The 23,900-nt window shown below is 39.7% G+C and overlaps 1 protein-coding gene and 1 non-coding gene across 2 annotated transcripts in view; both read right to left on the bottom strand.

The window, feature by feature from the left end:
* Nucleotides 1-13,971: 13,971 nt before the first annotated feature.
* The window catches only part of Dhc1 (Dynein heavy chain 1), a 110,333-nt gene continuing 100,404 nt past the window's right edge, over nucleotides 13,972-23,900 (bottom strand). Inside the window, exons 56-59 of the mRNA XM_069824965.1 lie at nucleotides 23,567-23,723; nucleotides 23,246-23,458; nucleotides 21,795-21,947; nucleotides 13,972-20,556 (exon numbers count right to left, since the gene is read on the bottom strand). Coding sequence (XP_069681066.1) covers nucleotides 20,170-20,556; nucleotides 21,795-21,947; nucleotides 23,246-23,458; nucleotides 23,567-23,723 — 910 coding nt within the window. The 3' untranslated portion in view covers nucleotides 13,972-20,169. The remainder of the gene's footprint in view (nucleotides 20,557-21,794; nucleotides 21,948-23,245; nucleotides 23,459-23,566; nucleotides 23,724-23,900) is intronic.
* Nucleotides 17,187-17,259, bottom strand: TRNAN-AUU (transfer RNA asparagine (anticodon AUU)). The gene has a single exon. It is a non-coding gene; the product is annotated as a tRNA-Asn (tRNA).

A 23,900-nucleotide genomic window follows, 5' to 3' on the forward strand; every position in this document is an offset into this window, starting at 1 on the left:
TTTGAAAGCAGTTGCAGTGGCTCAGTGTCTGTGTAGCAATTACGTGAATGGAAGACAACACAAAGTTAGGAGTTGAGGCAAATCCCAACAAAACAAAAACTGAAATTATAGGGGAGCTGTAATTATATAAAAAGTAATAATTACTGTATCTTAAAATCTTGGTTCACGATTGAAGAAGAATTACGTAGTAGTGCATTTATATTCAACATTAAGGGCCATATTCATAGACATTCTTAGCGTGGGCTTCCGGTGGATGATCAGCGAATTAACGTTTTTCGTATTCATAAACCAGCGATATGATATGAATCCTGTACAAGTAATCAGTCGATAGCCGGGGCTAGTTTAGCACGCTCGTAGCGCGGGCTAGCGAAATGTCTATGAATAGCACCCTAAAATTCTAGTCACTTTCTACTGATTAAGTCCACACCTGTGGAGTAACGGTTAGCGCGTCTGGTCGCGAAACCAGGTGGCCCGGTTCGATTCCCGGTCGGGGCAAGTTACCTGGTTGAGGTTTTTTCCGGGGTTTTCCCTCAACCCAATATGAGAAAATGCTGGGTAACTTTCGGTGTTGGACCCCGGACTCATTTCACCAGCATTATCACCTTCATCTCATTCAGAGGCTAAATAACCTAGATGTTGATAAAGCGTCGTAAAATAACCTACTAAATAATCTACTGATTAGCACAAATTAGGACAAGGCAAAGTGCATGCAGGTCTCTCTGTTCTGTTAAACTGATTTCTAGTCATTCCAAAATTATCTTATATTCGAACCTTATTCATATAGCTATGTAGTTTTCAGTTGTGCGTAATTTAAGCCATTCTTCTTAGCCCAGTCTTGCTGTTCCTAGACATCGTACTTTATTTTCTGTGCGATGGTAGAGCCCATGACTTGCTTGGCTCATAGTGCTGAGAAGTGCAAACCACTTAGTTCCTCAGAGACTATCCAGAGTGCAGCATAGACGGCGGGAGTCACCACAGCCTACTATATACAGTCACGAAGCTTGAGTTTTGAGGGTGCTAGAAACAATAGACTGTGACGGTACTATTTTGCATTGCCTGTAATGAGGCGATATTAGCGACCCTAGTGGTGAGCAACTATCTAATGTTTGCATATTTACTACGTATTGAGCTTCGCGACTGTATATACTGGAGTCACCCTGGACCGCGGCTCGCCGTTTCGGGGCCACGCCCTATCGACCGGGACGCTGCGTGTTTACATGTGTACGTGTGACATGCTGCTGCCCGTTGCCGGGGCAACCAGACAGATCGATCTCGAGTTTGGCGGGAAACTGCTCGCTGCAGATCGAGGTCAGTGACTGGTTGCCTAATTATCAGGGGTGGAACTGTTTCAAGGTTCAAGTAGGAATCGTCTGGTACATGACACAATTCCGGAAACAATGAAACAAAGAAATTTAATTTTGTTTACGAATATTCCAGGAAGCTTAATCTTCTTCCTTATCCCCCTACGTAACAGGCAAGCTTAGTGTGTCCCCCCCCCCCCAGTTCTTTGAATAAATTACATACATTCAGCTGCAACCTCGTGCAGGTGACGATGAGGGTTAATATTTCTTTCCAACCCTTATGACCACACACAGTTATAATACCCTCTCCTCCTTGTATTATGTCATCCCCTTGCCGTCTATAGTGGGAATATGTGTTGAGTAGGCCCTTAAGAAACTTTGGAAGGACTCTAGAATATAGGTAAGTAGCTAAAAACAGTACAGTAACGTTGTGAGAAATCAAGGTCAACTGTTTGTGAAGTAACAATACAATACAGGATTCAAATGTTTACGTCACACTGTTGAAATTATTGATGAATCCAAGTTCAGGAAAAGGAAGTGCCGTAAAGGGAAACGAATCAAAGGCGAATACGTTTTCTGATGAAGTCGACCATGCTATCAAACTTTTTTTTTTTTTTTTTTTTTGATCAAGGGAAAATTTTTTGCTCTTGAAAAAACATTCGTCCTTCATTCGCTGATTTGTTTGGTGCAGGAGAAAATAGGTTATAATTTTTTGGTCCAGGGGAAATACTCGCCTTTCATTCGCAGACTTTTTTTTGGTGCAAGGGAGACTACAATGTTTTGGTCTAGGGAAAATACTCGTATTTCACTAGCTGACTTTTTTTTTTGTAAGAGAAGGTACATGCAACAGAAGCCCTGTATATTATGTAACACATTTTTATAAAGTTATACTTTATTGCACGAGTGAATGTTTAGGAAACGAGCGAAGTTTTTTTTTGTACGGCAGCATTATAAGAAATAACATCAGATTTGTAATGCTGGGTAGTTTGATATCGTGGTCTGTGAAGAAAGAAGTTGCTATGGCAACAGTGATGTATTAAATATTATGGCACGGCAATTCCTTTCATGATGTTTACTCCATGATACAAGGTATGCCGTCATAATAGAAGTCATGACGTTTTAGTTAGCATGGTGATATTTTAGGCTCTGGTACAATAATGTGGCATATTATGCACGGTTTTCACTAACGGCAAAGACTGTTTATAATGCTGGAGTACAAAAAATTCTGTTAAGATGAAAAACGTGTACCTATTGTGCTAATTTATGGAACATAGCAACTGAAACTAACAATTCTTTGAGTTTCCGTCTAACATTTCGTTAAAAAGTTTATTATTATATCTCCTGTTGTAACTGTGAAATCCAGATCTATGAAGATAATTAATTAACATGTAATAAGCAGTTAAGTATGCATACATTTACAACAGTTAATTTTTTCTCTCACAAATGAGAGGTCTAAAATGTGCTTCGTAAGGAGATAATAATAATAATAATAATAATAATAATAATAATAATAATAATAACAATAATAATCCCTGGCGCTACTATACTTAAGGGCCCAGACCGACCTGACGTCCACATGTCGAAGCAGAGGTGGACGATCATCCAACGAGAATGGAGGTATCGTGTGGTTAGCACGATGATTCCCCCAGCCGTTACAGCTGGCTTTCGTAACCGAATTTCGCTAAGCCTTTAAGTATTTGTATAACTTTTTTTGAAGAATGAGAACTTCGGATACAACATTGTTGTTCCCCCCTAACCGAACATTGCAGCACATCACTGTATTGAAAGGTGTATACTATGAATTTTTAAGATATATTTTGGGTACAAGAGGTTTTAAGTGTCTTAATAAATAAATGACTGTTTAGTTAGCGTTTAACATGTAACGGACTGACATGGTATTCATATTTCTTATGAAACTTAACAAAGTTGTCAGCTCACTGCGTTATATTTGACGATGTATGGTACTAGTAAGTTAGGTTATATTTACACAAAACATGAATGACCCTGCAATTCAGTTGTACGTTTTATATAGAAATGCGTTGATTGTCTTGTGGCGCAGTCTAGACGTCGTCTGATCGAGGCCCGGTCGATACGCGAGAGGGAAAGTGTGAGTGGATCGATGGCGCGCAGAGGTCAAAACCCGCGACCTTCTGTGTGCATGCAGCGCCCAGACCGAGTGTGCCGAATTTCCAAGCTGCCGACCTACACAACACTCTGAGAGCCTGATGACGTCCCAGATGTTCAATCTACTCAGAATAAAATGTGATGCTTTTTTCACTGATTTTAAATCTCTGCTCTTTTCCACAAATTAAAATATTTAACAGGGCTGAGCTGATCTTTTCTGTTGATCGGTAGTTACTCAAAGGCTGGTTCACAATAAACCGGAAAAGGAAAGGACAACGAGAATGGAAAGTTTTTAAAAATAAATGTATGTAAATGTGAGCACTTACAATACGAGAAGCTTGCCGGAGCCCAGGAATGGAGAGTTGTTCAAGTGTTACTTTTGCCGTTCTCGTTTCCGATCACAGCCTACTAGATTCATTCTGTTGTCATCAAAAAGCTATTTGGTCATCGTATATTTTGTAGCAAGGAGGCCGTGACATATCTTGTTCATTCATTGTTGTAACTAACGCAGAAATTCAGTAGAATCATTTTCCATACATGTGACCAGACCACCACGTGAACTGAATTCTTGAATATTCCGTGTCTTACATTTCGAAGTTGGTTAACCTGTGTTTATGTTGGCTGGCTTGTATTCTTGAGAGATTGTCATTGGTCAATTATATACGAATAACATGAGAATGCGTAATATCGACTTTACATATCGTTATTGACATACATATCGATATGCATAGCCGTTTCCGTTCTCGGTTTATTGTGCATCAAAAATCTTCGCTTCTGGTTCTCGTTTTATTTTTAACCAGCCTCAAGGTGCTGTAGCATGGCATGGATTATTTTGCGCCAACCAATGTTTATAGAGGCTATCATAAGCGCCAATGACAACACAACTAAAGAGCCATAACAATACGATAATTGAAAGGTATTCCTTTCTCGTGATGATGTAGAGGAAGGGTTTGTGGAATTAATATCGACGTTCTTGGTCACCAACAAGCCACTCGTTCAGCCGACTATTTAGTGGAAACGAACCCACAACCAGATTCTTGCCTCAAATGGCTCCGAATCGTATCGTGCCTGCCTAAGGACCTGCGCCCTTCTGTGGACTGCTGAAAGCTAGTCTTACATTGTGCGCTCTATATATGCGATCTGGGGTGGCATTCGTAAATCCGACGCTGACAGGTGGGGCATTCTGCCTCAGCCGTTCCGCATACGAATAGCCTGGTAATCCATATCAGCATCGGAGACCCTTATTACCCCCAGACTTCACCCCAATCTATTTTTACTATTGTAGATGATAGATGAAATGTGAGGGAGGTGCAATGATAGAGGCAAACGGGAGCACCCTGAGAAAACCACTCTATGCAGCATCTGGTTCGTCCACCACAAATTCCATCACGACCTGGACGGGGTTCGAACCCGGGCCCCTAGATGGAAGCAGAGACATAAGTTAAATGAAATTCAAAGAAAAGAAAATGAACAGGACAGAAATGCTCGTGCGCTGTAACGAGACCAGTGCAGCAAAAGCTGCTGAATGGGCTTCAGGTGAGTTCGAGTTTATTTTATTTCGCTAACTATAATATTACAAAAAATAGTTCTATATTTTATTAACGTGTTTGCTGTCAGGGTTATTACACTAGTCCATCAATATCGTCGATGACCTGCAGCATCCAGTAAGAATAGCATGTGCGAGTACAATCGTTTTATTTCATATCAGAGTTATGGTCAAAGCGTGAATATGCTTAACAAGCAAACATTCTTATGGGGACAAATAAAAAAATTAATTTTCTTTCTTCCACCATGTTAATAATGCCAAAACAAATGTTTTTACAAATTTTGGCCACTCACCGCAATTACGAGGGCCGTCCAGAAAGAAAGTTTTCCTGAAGCCGTTTACAGAAAAAAAGAAAACAAACTTTCATAAACATATTTATTGGAACAGGTACAGTAATTGTAGCGCTATTTTTCAAGAAATTCCCCACATATGTCATGCCGTGGGATCGATAGAGAGGTGGAGATCCCAGAAGCAGACTCCTACGATACAGGGATACAAAAGTTGATCCCACGGTATGACAAATGTTTCAATTCCGGTAGGGAATATGTTGAAAAATAGCTCAACAATAATTATTGTATCTGTTCCAATAATTTTTTTCATACACTTGTGTTTTCTTTCTGTAAACGACCCCAGGGAAACTCACTTTCTTGGGGGCTCTCGTAATTGCGCTCGAATGGCCAAAATTTATATAAGCACTTGTTTTGACATTAACATGGTGGAAGAAAAATAAATAACTTTTTTATCTGCTCCCATCAGGATGTTTGCTTGTTAGTCTATTTCCTCAGCACTGTTGCCAAATTTACATTTCTATGTATGTTCCACATCTTTCACACTGATACATAAGCATAATGACATTGGCACTTATGCCCTCCAAGCCTTTCCTTTCCGTACTACCTCCAACACTTCAACCCAGTCTATTTTTGCGATTGCTGGTAATAGATCAAATGAGAGGGCGGTAGAGGGAAAAGGGAGTATCACGAGAAAACCCGTTGAAACTTCTGCTTTGCCCACCGCAAATTGCAATCAGACCTGATCGTGGATCGAACCCGAGTCGTCTGGATGGAAAGCCATAGACGCGGGTACCGTGGCGTTATTGTAATGTATTTATGAACATTCCATGGTATTCGTACATCGCTTCACAACTAGAATATGGAACATGTCAGACGAAAAAATCTTAATAGTACTGCAAAGTCTTAATTATAGTCACAGTCTAGTTGAAATATATACAGAAGAGTTTTACAATGTAGTCTACTAGTACAACACAAGGGGTTAGTATCGATACTTAATACAAGACAGAAATATTCATGAAGCGTTGTTGAATGTCATGAATTCACCTACAGAATAGAAGGCGTGAGAAATTAGGTACTTTTTTTAATTTCGCCCTAAATAATCTTATGTTTTGAGTTTCATTTTTTATATCGATAGGGAGGCTATTAAAAATTTTTACTGCACTCCTTTTTGATAGCACGATAGACTTGCCGATGGAGTATGAAAGTCATTTTTTGACGTGTATTTATGCTATGAACGGTTGAATTAGTTACAAAGTTTTCACGATTACGTACGAGGAAGATTATTAATGAAAAAATATACTGACAAGCCATGGGCATTATTTGTAGTTTTTTTTAAATGGTCCTACACGATTCCCTAGATTTGGCATCTACTATTATTCTAATTACTCTTTTTTGTAATAGGAATATACTGTTACTATCTGTGGAATTTCCCCAGAATATTATTCCAAAACTCATTACCGAGTGGAAGTATGCAAAGTATATTGTTTTTAAGGTATTGATATTTACTATCTCTTGCACAGATCTAATAGCAAAACAATTGTCTGACATCACTAACCATACCATCCTCCAGAGAAGAATATCCAAACAAACGTTTTCCAACATTTAGGAGAACTACGTATTTGAGACTTTACGTATCTACAAGCATTTATTATTATTATACACCACCTTGATGACGCCCAATGGTTATGCCAGACTCTGAAATCATGAAAACTGCTGTATAGCAATTTATAATCCTGTACTGCACAGTCTGTTACGAAATTAATATGCCTGTATGAAAGGCACATCTTGGAAGAATACTTGCAGATATGTACGTACATATCACACACAAGACAGCCATACGTTCATTGACACTGCTCTTTGAACAGTTCATTCACTCTACATTAAACAATTCTTTAATACGTGAAATGAAATGCATTGCACTTACCCATTCGGCACTCTTTCCAAGTTAAAACTCTTCCGTACACGCCTGCTCCAATCCTTCGTCTGTCAGGTTTACCTCGCAGCAAAAATAAAATACCCACTTGACGTACCGGTACTCGTCCTGGAACTTCAGATGCCAATTTGACGTGCAGTCTGCTAGTCACTCACCATTCAACGTCCCCCACTCTGTCACGCGCTCCTCCATTCACAAAGAAAACTGAACACAAGCATAACCCGGCACTCACTACGAACGTACGCTTATGCTTAATATTGAAGTTCGCAGACTCTATATTTAAAACAATACACAGTCATAGAGCGCTGCAGTAGACAACAGAACAATTATAATGAAATGATGTCGCTATGTTTCCATGGTTACCAAATATCTTTACGATTATTCTTCTTGATTTTCATTTATTGTAACACAGAATCAATTTACAGAAATGTGAATGACCGCAATGGTCCTGAAATTGAAATACCACGAATAACATGCTGAGGTAGATCAGCGAGGGGAATAGCTTCTACCTCAATGCTGACTGCCCTGCTTACAGTACGAGGTACAGCATTTCAGAGGAATTCAGTTATAGGTATAATATAAATGACGTAATGAAGTGATAAAAAATATTTAATTAATTGAAATATAACAGCAATTGAATCAGTTAAAATATAAGTCTAAGGATGTGCAGAAAACTACAATTTTCGACCTTCACTTTAGAAAATATACGCGATGAGACGCCATAACATTTTAAAATCAAGTCCATCTCAAAATAAAAAATCACAGAATATTTCAGGAAATCCCTGTGCCTGTGTGTAACGTCTTTTAATGGAAATTTGTTTTTATTGTATCCTAGGCGCGACAGACCAGCCGACTGGTGATCTCACGTCTATATGCCTCAGCAGAGGTGAACGATCACTCAACCAGTACCAGGAGTAACGTGTCGTTATCACGATGTTTTCCCAGCCAGCCCTCCATTATTACTACTACTACTACGACTAATAATAATAATAATAGTAATAATAATAATAATAACAATGCATAGTACACTATTAAGAGGATAAGTGAAGAACTGTTCCTGAATCACAGACAATTAACAATTAACTGGTATACTATAGGGCAAAAGTTGGTAATATTGAGATAGTTCCTTTTGAGAATTTATTACAATTTTACTGAGCGAGAGGAAGATCGTTTTTTTGTCTCAACGTATTAGGGAATGTTCGTGGACAAGTTGCCGCTCAAAACCGGTCCTTCTCTCGCTCTGTAAAATTGTAATAAGTCCTCAAAAAGAACTATCACAATATTACCAAACTTTACCCTATATAAGCACATTAGAATATCCCGTAATATTAATATATTATAAAACAAGTTTATAATGTTATGCTTTATTACGTGAATCAATGTTTAGGAAGCGAGCGAAGCGAGTTCCCTAATTTTGATGAATCAATACCGGTAACTATATAACATTATAAACGTGTTTCATACGTTAATTTTCCTATTTTTATAAAACAATTAATTGTAATGATGGATAGTTTAATATCTTAGGGCCATATTCATAGACATTCTTAGCGCGGGCTTCCGGTGGATGATCAGCGAACTAACGTTTTTCGCATTCATAAACCATTGTTAGCGATATGATATGAATCCTGTACAAGTAATCAGTCGATAGCCGGGGCTAGTTTAGCACGCTCGTAGCGCGGGCTAGCGAAATGTCTATGTATAGCACCCATGGTCTATGAAGAAAGAGGTTGCTATGACAACAGTGATGTATTAAATTTTATGGCATGCCAAATCCATGTTTAATCTTTCGTACACTACCTTAAACACTTGAATATAAATAATTGATTAAATGACGATATTACTCGTGTTAATTATGTAAGGATGTGCTGCTTACATAATTAACACGAGTAAGATCGTCATTTAATCAATTATTCATGCCAAATCGTTTCATAATGTTGAGGTTATTGTAAAAGTTATGCTGTCATAATAGAAGTCATGACGTTTCAGTTGCCATGGTAATATTTTACGCCACTAGTACAATAATGTGGCATATTATGCAGGATAAAGACTGTTTATAATGCAGACTTCTTATTGTTGCTTATCAGTCTGTATCAGGGATAGGAAACAACCACTTTCGGAGAACTTGTTAGCTTCTCCTGCTACAGTTGCTGTTGTACGTAGGTACTCATGTTACTGCTCTGTTTACAATACGAGTTCCCAACCCCTGATCTGTATGTGGAGTAATGCCAAGCTTGTATTAACTTCATATAGTTGCGCATGCGTTGTGCGTTTCGCGTATTTATGTGAAACGTGACAATAACATTTTTAAAAATATACTGCAAACACCCCTACATAGATTACAATAAAAGTAGACCTATCACCTCGTGTTACAGCGGGTTCAGTTGTCCAACGCGATGACTTTTCCTTAATATACTTACAGCCGGAAACGCGTCATGTGCGCCAGCCAAGCTTTGTTCTCGTAACACTATGACAGTGCAGTCACGAAATCAGCACAGCAAGTTTCTGGATATGCCACGTGCTGCAGTAAGGAAGTTTTACATCCAATGAACTCTACATCGATCAGTGAGAGATGTTCAGAAATGATGCTGCAAGTGGTGTCCGCCATCTTGCAAGGATTTGCCAACGTATTGCTGGCATGGCAGGGGACTATATGCAATTCCAAAAAATGAATTTAGTGTGAAACAGTGAGCCTAACTATGTTGCATTACTTTTCGAATGCCCTTAAAATATGTACAGGCCACTCAGTATCTCGTGGAACGTAAGGGGAAGAAGGAAATGGACGGAGAAGCTTCCCTCCCTCGCTATGCTTCCACTTGCAGCTAGCTAGCTCACTTAACCCCGCCATGCATTGCTTTCACGAGATAACAAATGGCCTACAGATGAGATATGAATGTTAGATCTTTAAACAAAAAAGTGTCGTATGACGGTGTACGGGGGCATGGAGGTCAGGCATGCTTTCTTGTGTTGTGGTGAACGCATCACAGAGCGGGCGTGACACAAGTTTCATGGCTTAACTAACAACATTAGCATTCGGCTTGCCCCATGGCATTGAAATTCTGTTATTTTGTTTCACAGGGCCACACCCGGTGCGGGGAGGACGTATTCTACGAAAATATTCATCCCGGTGAACTACATCAACTGGCTGCAATCACGACAGGCGCGTGCGTTGTTGCCATGGTAACGTGACATGTTGCAAACGCTACAAAAGAAAAATTATGCGATACAATTCCCACACCGATGGCATCCTAGAAAACGGGTATTTCAGACCATACACATCATCTTCGCCGTAGTCCACACCTGTGGAGTAACGGTCAGCGCGTCTGGCCGCGAAACCAGGTGGCCCGGGTTCGATTCCCGGTCGGGACAAGTTACCTGGTTGAGGTTTTTTCCGCGGTTTTCCCTCAACCCAATATGAGCAAATGTTGGGTAACTTTCGGTGCTGGACCCCGGACTAATTTCTCATTCAGACGCTAAATAACCTAAGATGTTGATAAAGCGTCGTAAAATAACCTACTAAAATAAAAAAAAAATCTTCGCCGTCCTGGAAAAGAAGCCAAAGTGTACAGACCACCCCCAGTTGAATAAAACTGATATGGGTCAGGTAGAGAGCAGAGCTGTCCTGGGGGCCACAAAACGTATGGCAACCTACCATTTCTTAATGAAGCGTATGGGAAAGGGAGCATTTTGCCCATACGGAGCCATGCAGTGTGTGGGTGCCTAAGTTTTGTACACGGAGATCTGTAGTGATCTTAGTCATCCCTTGCTGCTCTAATATGTGTTTCTTCTTTGATGTTCATAACATAAATAGCCACCGGCGTGGCTCAGTCGGTTAAGGCGCGGGTTCGATCCCCGCTTGGGCTGATTACCTGGTTGGATTTTTTCCGAGGTTTCCCCCAACCGTAATGTGAATGCAAGGTAATCTATGGCGAATCCTCGGCCTCATCTCGCTATCACCAATCTCATCGACGCTAAATAACCTAGTAATTGATACAGCGTCGTTAAATAACCAACTAAAGTAAAAAATAATATAAATGGTGCACTTCTATAGCGTTGGAATCCGGAACCACATACAGGGTGGACGTGAAACAACCTTGCAGGGTGAAATGGACGATGGCATATGCTTAAATGAATAGAAAACCTACATTAAGTTTTGTGATTAAATGCACGGTTAATTAGAAAATTAAACAGTCCGGCAACATCGCCGCTAATACACTGTACTCGTGATACAGATGTAAGAGGTCAACGAATTCGGTGAGTCTCCGTACGCAAGCTGCTCTCCGTCTCCACGTTGTAGCAACCTGGTCGCATGTGCAATGGCTTGAATTAGATTTACACGAAAACCGTACGCCAGAGGGATAGATTATTCTTTATTAGATTTTCTATTGATGTGGACACAACCCTCCCCTTGTTCTGGTTATTATAAATCCGTCCTGAAATAGTGTTTTGTTTACTACGAAGATATGTTTATTGTTCATTATTAAAATTATAGCTTCCAAATGATTGTATGAAGAAAGATTTCCTAATACCTCTTCAAACATACTACTTCCTGGATACCAGGAAAAAATCTTCGAGTAATGATGGCTTTCCTTGCGTCTACGGTAGTGGAGCGCCTGTACATCGATAGCTATGCAACCAGACGTACCTTACAATGTCATTCATACAGTCCTCTCTGTAGACTGAAAACTCAAAAAAGTTTCATATCCATGGTTCAAGAATTAAAACAGAAAATCAATATCCCGAATTTAAACGAAAACTTACAAATTAAACCAAACGCTTTAACTCTATTAAATATAGAATATAATCTAAATTTAACAGAAGAAATACTCAAATCAGAAGTAAACACTGAAATATTGAAACAATTGTCTTTAGAGACAATTAATATTAGGTACCCTCCACAAAACTGGCTTCATTTATACACCGACGGGTCCTTGATCTCCAGAGAACAAGGTGCCAGTGCAGGTGTTACGTGCTGTCTCTTCTCACTTTATAGATCTCTTGGGTATGGAACAACAAGTTTTGATGGAGAAATCATTGCAATAAGTGCAAGTCTCAGGAATCTTCTATGCCACATCAATAAATTTAGGAATGCAGTTATATTGTCAGACTCCAAAGCAGCTATTCTATCAATAGTCTCTAAACACACACCTTCATCTCAAACAGCAGAAATAACTCAAATGCTCTCTCAATTAATATCACTCAATAAAAGAATTGTATTCCAATGGATACCATCCCATTGTGGAATCCTGGGAAACGAGAATGCGGAGCTTTAGCAAAGAAGGGCAGCACTGCTACTTACAGACCTGTTACTAAATCTACGTATTACTCTGTGAAGAGATTTATTAAATCTACATACTTAGACTTCAACAAACAAAATTTGATAACACAATCACAAGGGAAAAAAATGGAACTCTCTGCATCATAATCCACGGTTGATTCCCGATTTACCACGAAAATCGTCTGTAGCTGCATTTAGATTGGCAACAGGCCATGATTGTTTGGCCAAGCACCTGCATAGAATTGGAATATATCAGTCCCCTAACTGCCCATTGTGCAACTCAAACCAAGAAATGGATTCGGAACACCTCAAAATCTGTGCTTCAGTGGCTGACCATGATAATATCTTTGAAAAATATTGGAGTGCAAGAGGTCAAATGACTTTATTGTCAAATGCCTGGCGTTAGAAAACAACAACAATGTCGTTCTTTGAACTCATGACAAGGATATCTGTCCTGAAAACTGCGAAGTAATACGTATCTGATTAGTTGAGAAGATAATTAGTTTAACAATGTAATACGTCATATTATTGAGCCGTAAGCTTCTTTCTTTCGTTTTTAATTTCGAAATTCAAAATATGCAGAAATTTGACATGAATCATATCCTGGAGCTGTGATGCAAAGGAAATTCCATTTCGATATTTACAGTATGTCGAAATGCATATTACAAATTAATTTTATTTGCTTCCAGAATGATTCCGTTCTTCTCTACAACCTTCATCTTGCTCTGGTTACAAATGCCTCGCTTCGTACATAGCATCGAAAGTAATGAAGCACCCGCTTATAATGAAACTCAAGATTGTAGGGGAGGTTGCCTATATCGCACCAGTTTTCAGTTTTTATTTTTTGATGTTTGCATGCAAGTCCCCTAGATTATTTCAACTTCATTAGCATTTAATATGCAATGTTTGGCAACTAATATATTGAATAATTTCGAGGAAAAAATTGTTCCGGGGCCGGATATCGAACCCGGGACCTCTGGTTTAACGTACCAACGCTCTACCACCTGAGCTACCCGGGAACTCTACCAGACACCGATCCAATTTTTCCCTCTATATCCACAGACCTCAAAGTGGGCTGACAACTGTCAAGCTACCAACACTGAGTGCACACTAGTTCTGTGTGACTTAAATTGTGGTTTTCTGTTAACGAACAGTGACATATATTACGAATATATTTTTTTCCGTGTAGTTATGCCGAATTATAAGTGCATTTTAAATCCTTTTTTTTTTTTTTTTGACAACCGACAAGTGGTATTATTTTGGCAACAAGTTTCCCTAACCGCACTCGTGGTATTTCAAATGGTACCTATATTAAAATCAAGGTTAAAACGTGCTGTATACAAAATTTATGTAATTTAATATGACATTAACTATTACAAAATGTTACATCACTTCAGTTTCAGAGTTACATGCGTTTATGGTGCCTACTTAAATGGCAAAAAAAAAAAAAAAAAAAAAAAAAAAAAAAAAAAAAAAAAAAAAAAAATCAATACAATATTCACACTTTATTGTAAATAACAACTGCTGTAAAATTACTGAAGCAGATGCACTATTAAAGATCACTGTTGATGTAGCCTGTATCTAGGGCGAGGTGATCCTTTTGCTTTTGATAATTGACATTGGTGGGACAAAAATTCCAGAAGCACTGATGCAACACCTCACTCCCTGCTGGATATGAACCTGACTCGATGTGTCCCACGTTGAGCGATTACCAGACTCATCAACACTGAAGATGCGAGGAGCATCTATGAACTCATCTATAATTTTTTCCGCGATGTCGACGTAGTCATTCTCCTTGTTGAATCCTTCGGTTCGGGCAATTGAAATGGACTCAGCTTTGGGTAATTTGAAGTTAGGATTTTTTTTCTCATGAAGGCGTAGTACCATTTCTTTGACACCATCTTACCTTCCTTATTAAGGAGGCTCATCATGTGGGGATGTATCTCAAGACTCTGAAGCACCAAGTGTCTAACATGCGAAATAGTGAGTCCGAACAAAAGTTCCTCCAATTTAATGATATAGGAAACCAGTTCCTCCTCTGTTTCACTAGGAAAGGCAGTATATGGTTAATGCTGCCCATCAGACGTCTTTTGAATGTAGGCTTTGGAATTCCTTATTTGCGGCAACCTATTTTTCCACCTCTAGGCTCTTACAGAGCCCTGGACATGCTTTCTGGATTCCATTTTCCACATTATGGCTTCGACATGTTTGATATTATTCTGTAAATAGAATTATATTACATTATTAACACAGATTCTCAAATTGTAGTAGTACGATTTGGAAAACGAGTCCAGTGCTTGGAATAATCTGATTATAACCCAGTCTTTCAAGTTACTATCACATATTTAAACAGTACAACTTATATATCATAATCTATACTTACAAGAGGTGGAGTAGCTAAAGTAAGATGCAGAACTTTTAGACTAAGATCGACGGGTTTTTACGCAATAGTTACAAACCTGCTTCCTTCAACAGATGCCGGGAACTGCAGGAGAACACATGCGCACTAAGAACTTCAACAATGCCAGTGGCATCCAATGGATTTTTTAAAAACAGTAGCGGTACGATTTCTGCTACTTTCCCCTATTAAGAATAATAAAAAGGCAAAAATAGACAAGATAGGACAGCTATATTAATCTTCAATCAGTACTTTTAGTATGAAATAAACGTTTTACGAAACATATGATGTATATTCAGGTGTAGGGCAAACTTTCATACTGCTCGTTATGGTTTCTTGTCCCGTTGGCGTGTTCTCATGGGAATTCTATGTAACAGATTTCATGGCTGTATTTTGTAATACATCAATTCAGTTTTTCATCTTGATTACACAACTTTTAACACTGTATCACTTCGGAATATGTATGATAAGACTTTCTTGTGTTAAATTTTAACGTACCTTGTTAACATGTTTCGACCTATTTTCGGTCATCTTCGGAACTGGTCGTTGTTGGTCTTGGCGCCTCTTGTTTCCTGTGAGGGTGCGTTCGTAGTGTAGAGTCAAGGAGTGTGTGTGTTTTGAAATTGAGTTGTGTGTTGAGAATATCGTTGGGGTATGTTTTCGTGTGTCTGTATATTTCATATTGTTCTAGTGTGTTCATTTTATTTGGTGAGAGACATTATTATTTTTCATTACTAGTAAGAATAATAGACTAATATTAATAATAATAATACAGTAATAATGATATCAATAATATAATAACAACAATAATTAATATCATAAATAAACATTTTCTATCGGAGGCACTTAAACTAGTTACATCTGGCCTCACCGAGGATTTCGATCATCAGCCACTACTGGCTTCAAATGGCTCCGAATCGTATCATCACCGCCTAAGGACCTGTGCCCTTCTGTGGATTGCTACAAGCTTGTCTTACATTGTGCGCTCTATATATGCGATCTGAGATGGCATTCGTAAATCTGAAGCTGACAGGTGGGGCATTCTGCCTCAGCCCTTCCGCATACGAGTAGCCTGGTAAGCCCTATCAGCATCGGAGACCCTTATTAACCCCAGACTTCACCCCAGCCTATTTTTACTAGTGGTTTCTTGTTCCGCTGGTGTGTTGTCAGTTTTTCTAATGTAGATGTTGTCCCTATTTAAGCAGTACACAATTCCAAAAGTGACTCCCTTCCTTTCACTTCCAATTTACTTTCCAAGTATTCAATTAAATTCCGTTAAAAGGTACAGTAAGGAGTGACTGACTGTACAGCCTTACATAATTGTATGACCACGTGCTTGTACAGTAGACAGACATTACTGAAGGGAAGTACTGGTAAACAGAATTCCTTGAATTCACTAACGGGCAGCTGATGGTCTTGGAAGCAAAATGTCACTGCCATGCAGTTTGTAGGGTAAGTGAAGTAAACCGATCTCTCTATGCACAGGAGGGCCGTGCCAGTAACTGTTGTGAGTCAGAATGGTCGCTCCCTGCAGATATCGCTCCCGAGTAGCACACCAAGCCAGTCACAATAGCCCACTACATCCTATTTGTATTTATTTACTTATTGCCTTCACTATCGACTATAGATTACATTATATTCGTCAAAACAACACGCATGCACTAAAACAAGCTTTCTAATCAGTGACTTTATATTAGTTTTCCTGTATATATATTTATTCCTTGTTTCTCTTGTTCATTCAGGCATTCATTTTCTTCAGGGCACACAATCATGCAACAGAGGTGCCAACTATTCAATTTTAAGGCTTTAATGTAAAAAAATCAGCAATTTTGAAAAACATGGACTCAGGTAAAATAGTTTTACTCTGGTTTTGAAACATTCAAATTTTTACTAATGCTAAGGTTAGACTTGTCAAATACACAACTTAGCCTACATACTGTTAGCAATTAAGACACAGCTTCCCTTAGTGGCATGGTTATTTATTGCACCTCAGTTTGCTCACTTGTCTCAAACTTAAAGGTGTAGGCTACACTAGATAGGCACTTCAATTACTATTACCTACAGCTCATGACTTTACTCCACAGCTATGTGTCTATGTCTTAATTAGTTTTAGTTAATATCCACACACCGAGTGGTGCTATAGCATGGCAGTACAAACGGGTTCATGAATTCTCTTCCACCACTAACCTCAAAGCCAGAAGGAAGTAAGTCCAAAATCTCCATTTTGGGATACGGTGAGATGAATGTTCCACTTGCAAATCAAGATTTCAGGTATAACTCCCTGTGAAGTTGATTTGAATAATTTCGAGGGAAAAATTGTTCCGGGGCCGGGCATCGAACCCGAGACCTTTGGTTTAATGTACCAATGCTCTACCAACTGAGCTACCCGGGAACTCTACCCCTCGAAATTATTCAAATCAACTTTACAGGGAGTCATACCTGAAATCTTGATTTGCATAATACACGTCACTGTTCGTTAACAGAAAACCACAATTTAAGTCACACAGAGTTAGTGTGCACTCAATGTTGGTTGCTTGACGGTTGTCAGCCCACTTTGAGGTCTGTGGATTTAGAGGGAAAAATTGGATCGGTGTCGGGTAGAGTTCCCTGGTAGCTTAGTTGGGAGAGCATTGGTATGCTTAACCAAAGGTCCCGGGTTCGATGCCCGGCCCCGGAACAATTTTTCCCTGAAATTATTTAATGTTCCACTTTGTATACAGCTTTATGACTTACTTCCTTTGAACATCGAAATATAACTAACCATCTCTGCAATTCGGGAGTACCAACATCAAAACAAGCATAGGAGTAGGCTAGTTCTTAAAAGCTGATTCGGCCATCCGTTCAGAGTTGTCAACAAATACCAGATACACCAAAAAGAGGAAAATCACAATGCCATGTACTGAGATAAGAATAATAATACAGCATTAACAATGACATGTCTTGCTTATTGACTAATTCACCACATCTTATCTTTATGATGGGAGGTGTTTTCTAAATGGTTCAATAATTTGTGAACGACTATATTTGCCTTTCGTGTTCAGCTTAGCAAGCATTTCTACAGCAAGCTTCTATGCAACATATCTCGTTGCCCTTACCATGTTCATCTATTTTGGTTACAGCTGAGTTCTTTTCATGTAGAATATGTCTGCATACAGGGAACAAAATTCAGAGTCTCTCACAACATCAGGAAACACCCACTGTGACAGAACCAACAGAGATATCCAAATAAATCAAATTGCACTTTATAGTATAGAGATGAACGTTTTTGACATGCATGGCTGAGGGATGAGTCATCGCCAGAGGAGTGGGAATGACTCATCGTATAACGTTCGTTTTGGTTCATTCGAATCAGATGTTAGAATCACACCAATTTATAAAGTTGAGAGAATTTTGAATGAAAAGAATTTCTTACTTATCATATCACGGACCTATCTTAGCCTAAATGAAGTTTGTTGTTGATAAAATGTTGTTGGTCCAATGTCTAGGCACTTGACAATGAAGGCATTTGCCGCCTTCCACTTCAGTATTTCATTTTAGGCAAATGATTAAGTTTTGGCAACTCTATCACCTACACATGTACCCCAGTGTGAACGGAGGGCTGCGCTTTTCTTTGGTAATTTTATTTTTTTTATTTTATTGGGTTATTTTACAACGCTTTATCAACATCTAGGTTATTTAGCGTCTGAATGAGATGAAGGTGATAATGCTGGTGAAATGAGTCCGGGGTCCAGCACCGAAAGTTACCCAGCATTTGCTCATATTGGGTTGAGGGAAAACCCCGGAAAAAACCTCAATCAGGTAACTTGCCACGACCAGGATTCGAACCTGGGCAACCTGGATTCGCGGCCAGATGCGCTGACCGTTACTCCACAGGTGTGGACTCTTTGGTCATCGGGTCCCTTGAACCTGGCTGGGGGGATTGAAGGAAGTCCACCGATTTTCCCCACTTTGGCCACTATGGGGCATGTTCCGCTGCGATGGGCATGCGCAGTTGTAGAAGAAGACTCTAAAGTGCGGCTTCCATTCAGAGTGGATTTAAGGCAGAAGTTATGTTTTTAGTGTAGGATTACTTCCATAAGCAAAATTTTCAATGATCATTTTCTTCACGTAAAATTTAAATTATGAGGTGCATCGTCTGTAGCTGCATTTAGATTGGCAACAGGCCATGCTTGTTTGGCCAAACACCTGCATAGAATTGGAATATATCAGTCCCCTAACTGCCCATTGTGCAACTCAAACCAAGAAATGGATTCGGAATACCTCAAAATCTGTGCTTCAGTGGCTGACCATGATAATATCTTTGAAAAATATTGGAGTGCAAGAGGTCAAATGACTTTATTGTCAAACGCCTGGCATTAGAAAACAACAACAACATATTATGAGGTGCAAATGGCTCAACTGAATGATATCAGATGATTCTAAAGCAGCATTATATGCAATAAATTCATATAAAATGATGTCAATCCAAATTAAAGAATGCCACAAAATGATCCAACAACTTCAAAAACTACAGAAAAGAATTCAATTGCAATGGATACCTGCACATTGCGGAATTGCTGGAAATGAAACTGCTGACTTTCTTGCCAAAAAAGGATCCAATTTAATTCAGAATACAAATACAAGCCTACCTTTCACATCCATCAAAAGACTAATTAAAAATACATATAAAATCAAGCAAAACCAAGCACTATGTACCAAAGCCAAAGATAAAAAATGGAGCATTTTAATAAAAAAACCAGAAATTATTCCAGAAATCCCACGTAAATCTGCAGTAGCAAAATTCAGACTGCTTACAGAACACGATTATTTGGCCAAACACTTGAATAAAATAGGAATTTACACAAATCCAAATTGCCCTCTATGCAACAAAGAAGAAGAAATGACTGAAGATCATCTCATAACCTGTGAAGTTCTACCTGATGGATCCACCACAGAGAAATATTGGAGAGCAAGAACGCTAATGGCTTCGTTGCCAAAGCCCGGCGTTGGATAACAACAACAACATGATATCAGATGGCGTTTTCTGCAACAAAAATATAGGAATCATGGGTTAATCAACATCCTCAGTCATCATACCATTACCAGTGATAATTCAACTCTCCCAAAACAGCAGAATTCTAGGAAGATCATAACTCATAATAACGTGGACGTACCAAGCAAGTGATTGGATGTCGTATTTAAAGACAGCAAGTGATCAATAAGAAACGAACACTGCAGTCTCCTATCTCATGGGATTCTTCAGACGTATTCTACATGGAACCATGTTAACCTGGGCTAGTCGCAGCCTAAATGTTTTGCTGCTTCACTTGATGTCGCAGAGCAGGGCCACCCCCCGCAGGGTCCAGTGTCTGGGGTTGTTCTCGGTCTCGAAGTCGATGGAGCCCACATACTTCTGGTCCGTGCGCTGCGGCTTGCGGTAGATGGGGCACTCGTACAGCCGCGGGTCCTTGCCGGCCGTGGTGTTGATGGCGTAGATGTAGATCACCGGCATCTGCTCGTACAGCACTTTGGGGCGGCTCTCCATCAGCTTGCCGCTGCGGCGGTCCAGGCTCGCGCCCTCCAGGAACAGCCCATGCACGTACACCCCCTCGGGGGGCGAGTCCGTCAGGTCCTCTTTGTTGTGGCGTGTGATCAGGTTCTGCAGCACCACGGAGTCCAGGGCCCAGCCCTTGTGCGCCCTCGTCACTTCCTGCAACTCACAGGTGTCAGCACTGAGGCAGTTCCTCTCTTCACAAAATAACAACAGAAATGTACCTCCGAATCACTATAGTTTACAAAGCGTACAAATTAAAGCAGAGATGCTACTGTATTGGGTATCTGGCTTGGCAGGCATACTATACATTTGTGAAGAAGAAAGGTACTGATTGGAAAATTATGGTTTGGTGCACTGTTTCTCTAACTTTTGCCACCACACAATACATTTCAAACTACAGTGTAACTGCAGAACCCTTGCAATTCATTCCATTTGTTTGTCTATTATTATTATTATTATTATTATTATTATTATTATTATTATTATTACTATTATTATTATCATTATTATTATTATTATTATTATTATTATTATTATTATTATTATTGCTAGTATTATTGTTATTATTAATTTATTGAAATCCCGAAAAGACAAAGTATATGATTATGTCTCGTGACTAGAATATTGTACGAAATGGAAATATAAAAATTGGAAATTTATCCTTTGAAGAGGTGGAAAAATTCAAATATCTTGGAGCAACAGTAACAAATATAAATTACACTCGGGAGGAAATTAAACACAGAATAAATATGGGAAATGCCTGTTATTATTCGGTTGAGAAGCTTTTATCATCCAGTCTGCTGTCAAAAAATCTGAAAGTTAGAATTTATAAAACAGTTATATTACCGGTTGTTGTGTATGGTTGTGAAACTTGGACTCCCACTTTGAGAGAGGAACAGAGATTAAGGGTGTTTGAGAATAAGGTGCTTAGGAAAATATTTGGGGCTAAGAGGGATGAAGTTACAGGAGAATGGAGAAAGTTACACAACACAGAACTGCACGCATTGTATTCTTCACCTGACATAATTAGGAACATTAAATCCAGACGTTTGAGATGGGCAGGGCATGTAGCACGTATGGGCGAATCCAGAAATGCATATAGAATGTTAGTTGGGAGACCGGATGGAAAAAGACCTTTGGGTAGGCCGAGATGTAGATGGGAAGATAATATTAAAATGGATTTGAGGGAGGTGGGATATGATGGTAGAGACTGGATTGGTCTTGCTCAGGATAGGGACTTTTAGTGGGCTTATGTGAGGGCGGCAATGAACCTCCGGGTTCCTTAAAAGCTGTGAGTAAGTAAGGTGTATGTGTATAATGAACACAGTTTCAATTCTGTGTTGTACCCATAATAGGGAAGTTTCTACACACTACGAACAGGGTTCAAACCCCACCTGTCTCATCGCCGTGAGGAAGCCCTGTGGGTTGAAGAAGCCAGTCATCCAGAACACATTTGGACGCCCATCGTTTATCCAGCGACGGAACTGGGCGTCCCGTTCCAACAGCTCCGTGTACCAGAAGCCCAGCGTGGCGGACTCCCAGGACACCTGAACGAGAGCCAGCCCAAATATTACACGCTAAAATGCAGATTTACTCAAAAGTCTAACACAATAGTATACAGTGTTCAAGGAAGTTAACAAATACAGTATTGTGACAAATGTTCAAAATTACAGTGAAAGTATGGAACATTGCTAGTAGCTGCCATACTTTTAATTTTATGAAGAAACTCTATATAAAAAGAGTTATGGGGTGAGAAAGGAATATATTGAACATGTTTTCAAAAACTATGTTTTCCATTTACAAATGCGTGTCATAGAGTCTGTTTTTTAGGGCATCATGTACTTAATTTTTCAATTTTAAATTCTTCTGGAATCAAACATACAAAATCATATTTTTTATCATTTTATAAAATCTGCCTCAAATTTATGACCGCAATGTATGTGTACATAATAAAGAAAAATGCTTCAGTATCTCTATGGAGAATGTGGGGGGGTCAATGAACTCAATAATCATAGAAAACAAAGCTAATCGAAAGAAATGAATACAATAGTTTCTTCATGTGATTATTCATGGAAAATTTTACAGTAAGAGAGTGAATTGAAATACAGATGAAGATCGTTCACCTCCTTCTGGGTCCCAGCCTATCTCCATGGCCCACACCTGTGGAGTAACGGTCAGCGCGTCTGGCTGCGAAACCAGGTGGCCCAGGTTCGAATCCCAGTCGGGACAAGTTACCTGGTTGAGGTTTTTTCCGGGGTTTTCCCTCAACCCAATACGAGCAAATGCTGGGTAACTTTCGGTGTTGGACCCCGGACTCATTTCACCGGCATTATCACCTTCATATCATTCAGACGCTAAATAACTAGATGTTAATACAGCGTCGTAAAATAACTCGATAAAATAAAATAAAAAAAAGATACAGATGGGACTGTCTGCAAAGAATCTGTTCCTCCAGAGCAGACGTCAGTGAGGTGCAAATGGGTGCTTCACGGCGACAATGTGCAAGCATACGCTGTTGGGCAATTTTTAACCTAAAAAAAGATGACAGTTGTCCTGCATCTCTCTTATTCGTCAGATTTGGTCTCCTGCACTTCTTCCTCTTCCCTAAGATGAAAACCAGTAATCCAAGGGCCGAAAATGAGATAATTGAGGGCATCCAAGAGGGACTGGAGGATGCATTCTGACGATAGCAGAAACATCTGTACGTTGTGTGCAGTTCCACAGTGACGTCACCACTTACTGTGAGTATATACTGTAATACTTCTTTTCGGTAGCTTACAGCTATTCTTCCACAGAAGCGAATGCGAAGGCGCAAGCCATCTGGCACTGAATAACAATCACCAACCTTTTGCCAAGGGTCGGGAATCCGTGCGTCGTACATCGCGTCCAGGGACGTTCTCAGCCCCTGGCTCATGACGATGGTGCCGTCTATAGCGAGCTTCAGGTCGCAGAGCGTGGTGTGCACGATCTTGATGACGCGCTGGATGCGGTCGATCTCCTGGCGGAGGAAGATGTTCATCGGGAGCAGCGCGCCCATCCGCTGCAGGGCCTCTTTGACCTGCACACAATGCGAATCAACTAACTCTTTTATTTATGTCTGGAAAGAATTCTTTTTCAACAACGTCTTGTATGCACAGAGAAGTGACCAGAATGGCTCGGTGCTAACCTCAAAGCTGTTGTACTGTTTCGGCAGCTTCTCCAGCATGTCCTCTGCAAGACGGTACACAATGCTCTCTCTGGTCTCTCCCCCCCCTCCGCCACCCTCCTTGGGTTGCACACTCAAGATGGTGTCCAAAATCCCCTTTGCTGTATTGATCTGGTATCTAACAACACAACCAATATCAATACTGATTACTGTTGCCATGACTGATTACGAAAGAGCAGGTACTTACAAAATCTACTTTCTTTTTCCAAGGTCCTGGCTTCAAGACGGGGCATTCTCTCACCTTAAAAATGTGAATTACTTCCGCACAGGCTTTATAGCCCTAGTCTGCTACTAA

The sequence above is a fragment of the Periplaneta americana genome, chromosome 1 (genome assembly GCF_040183065.1).
Source record: "Periplaneta americana isolate PAMFEO1 chromosome 1, P.americana_PAMFEO1_priV1, whole genome shotgun sequence".
Taxonomy (NCBI): Eukaryota; Metazoa; Arthropoda; class Insecta; order Blattodea; family Blattidae; genus Periplaneta; species Periplaneta americana.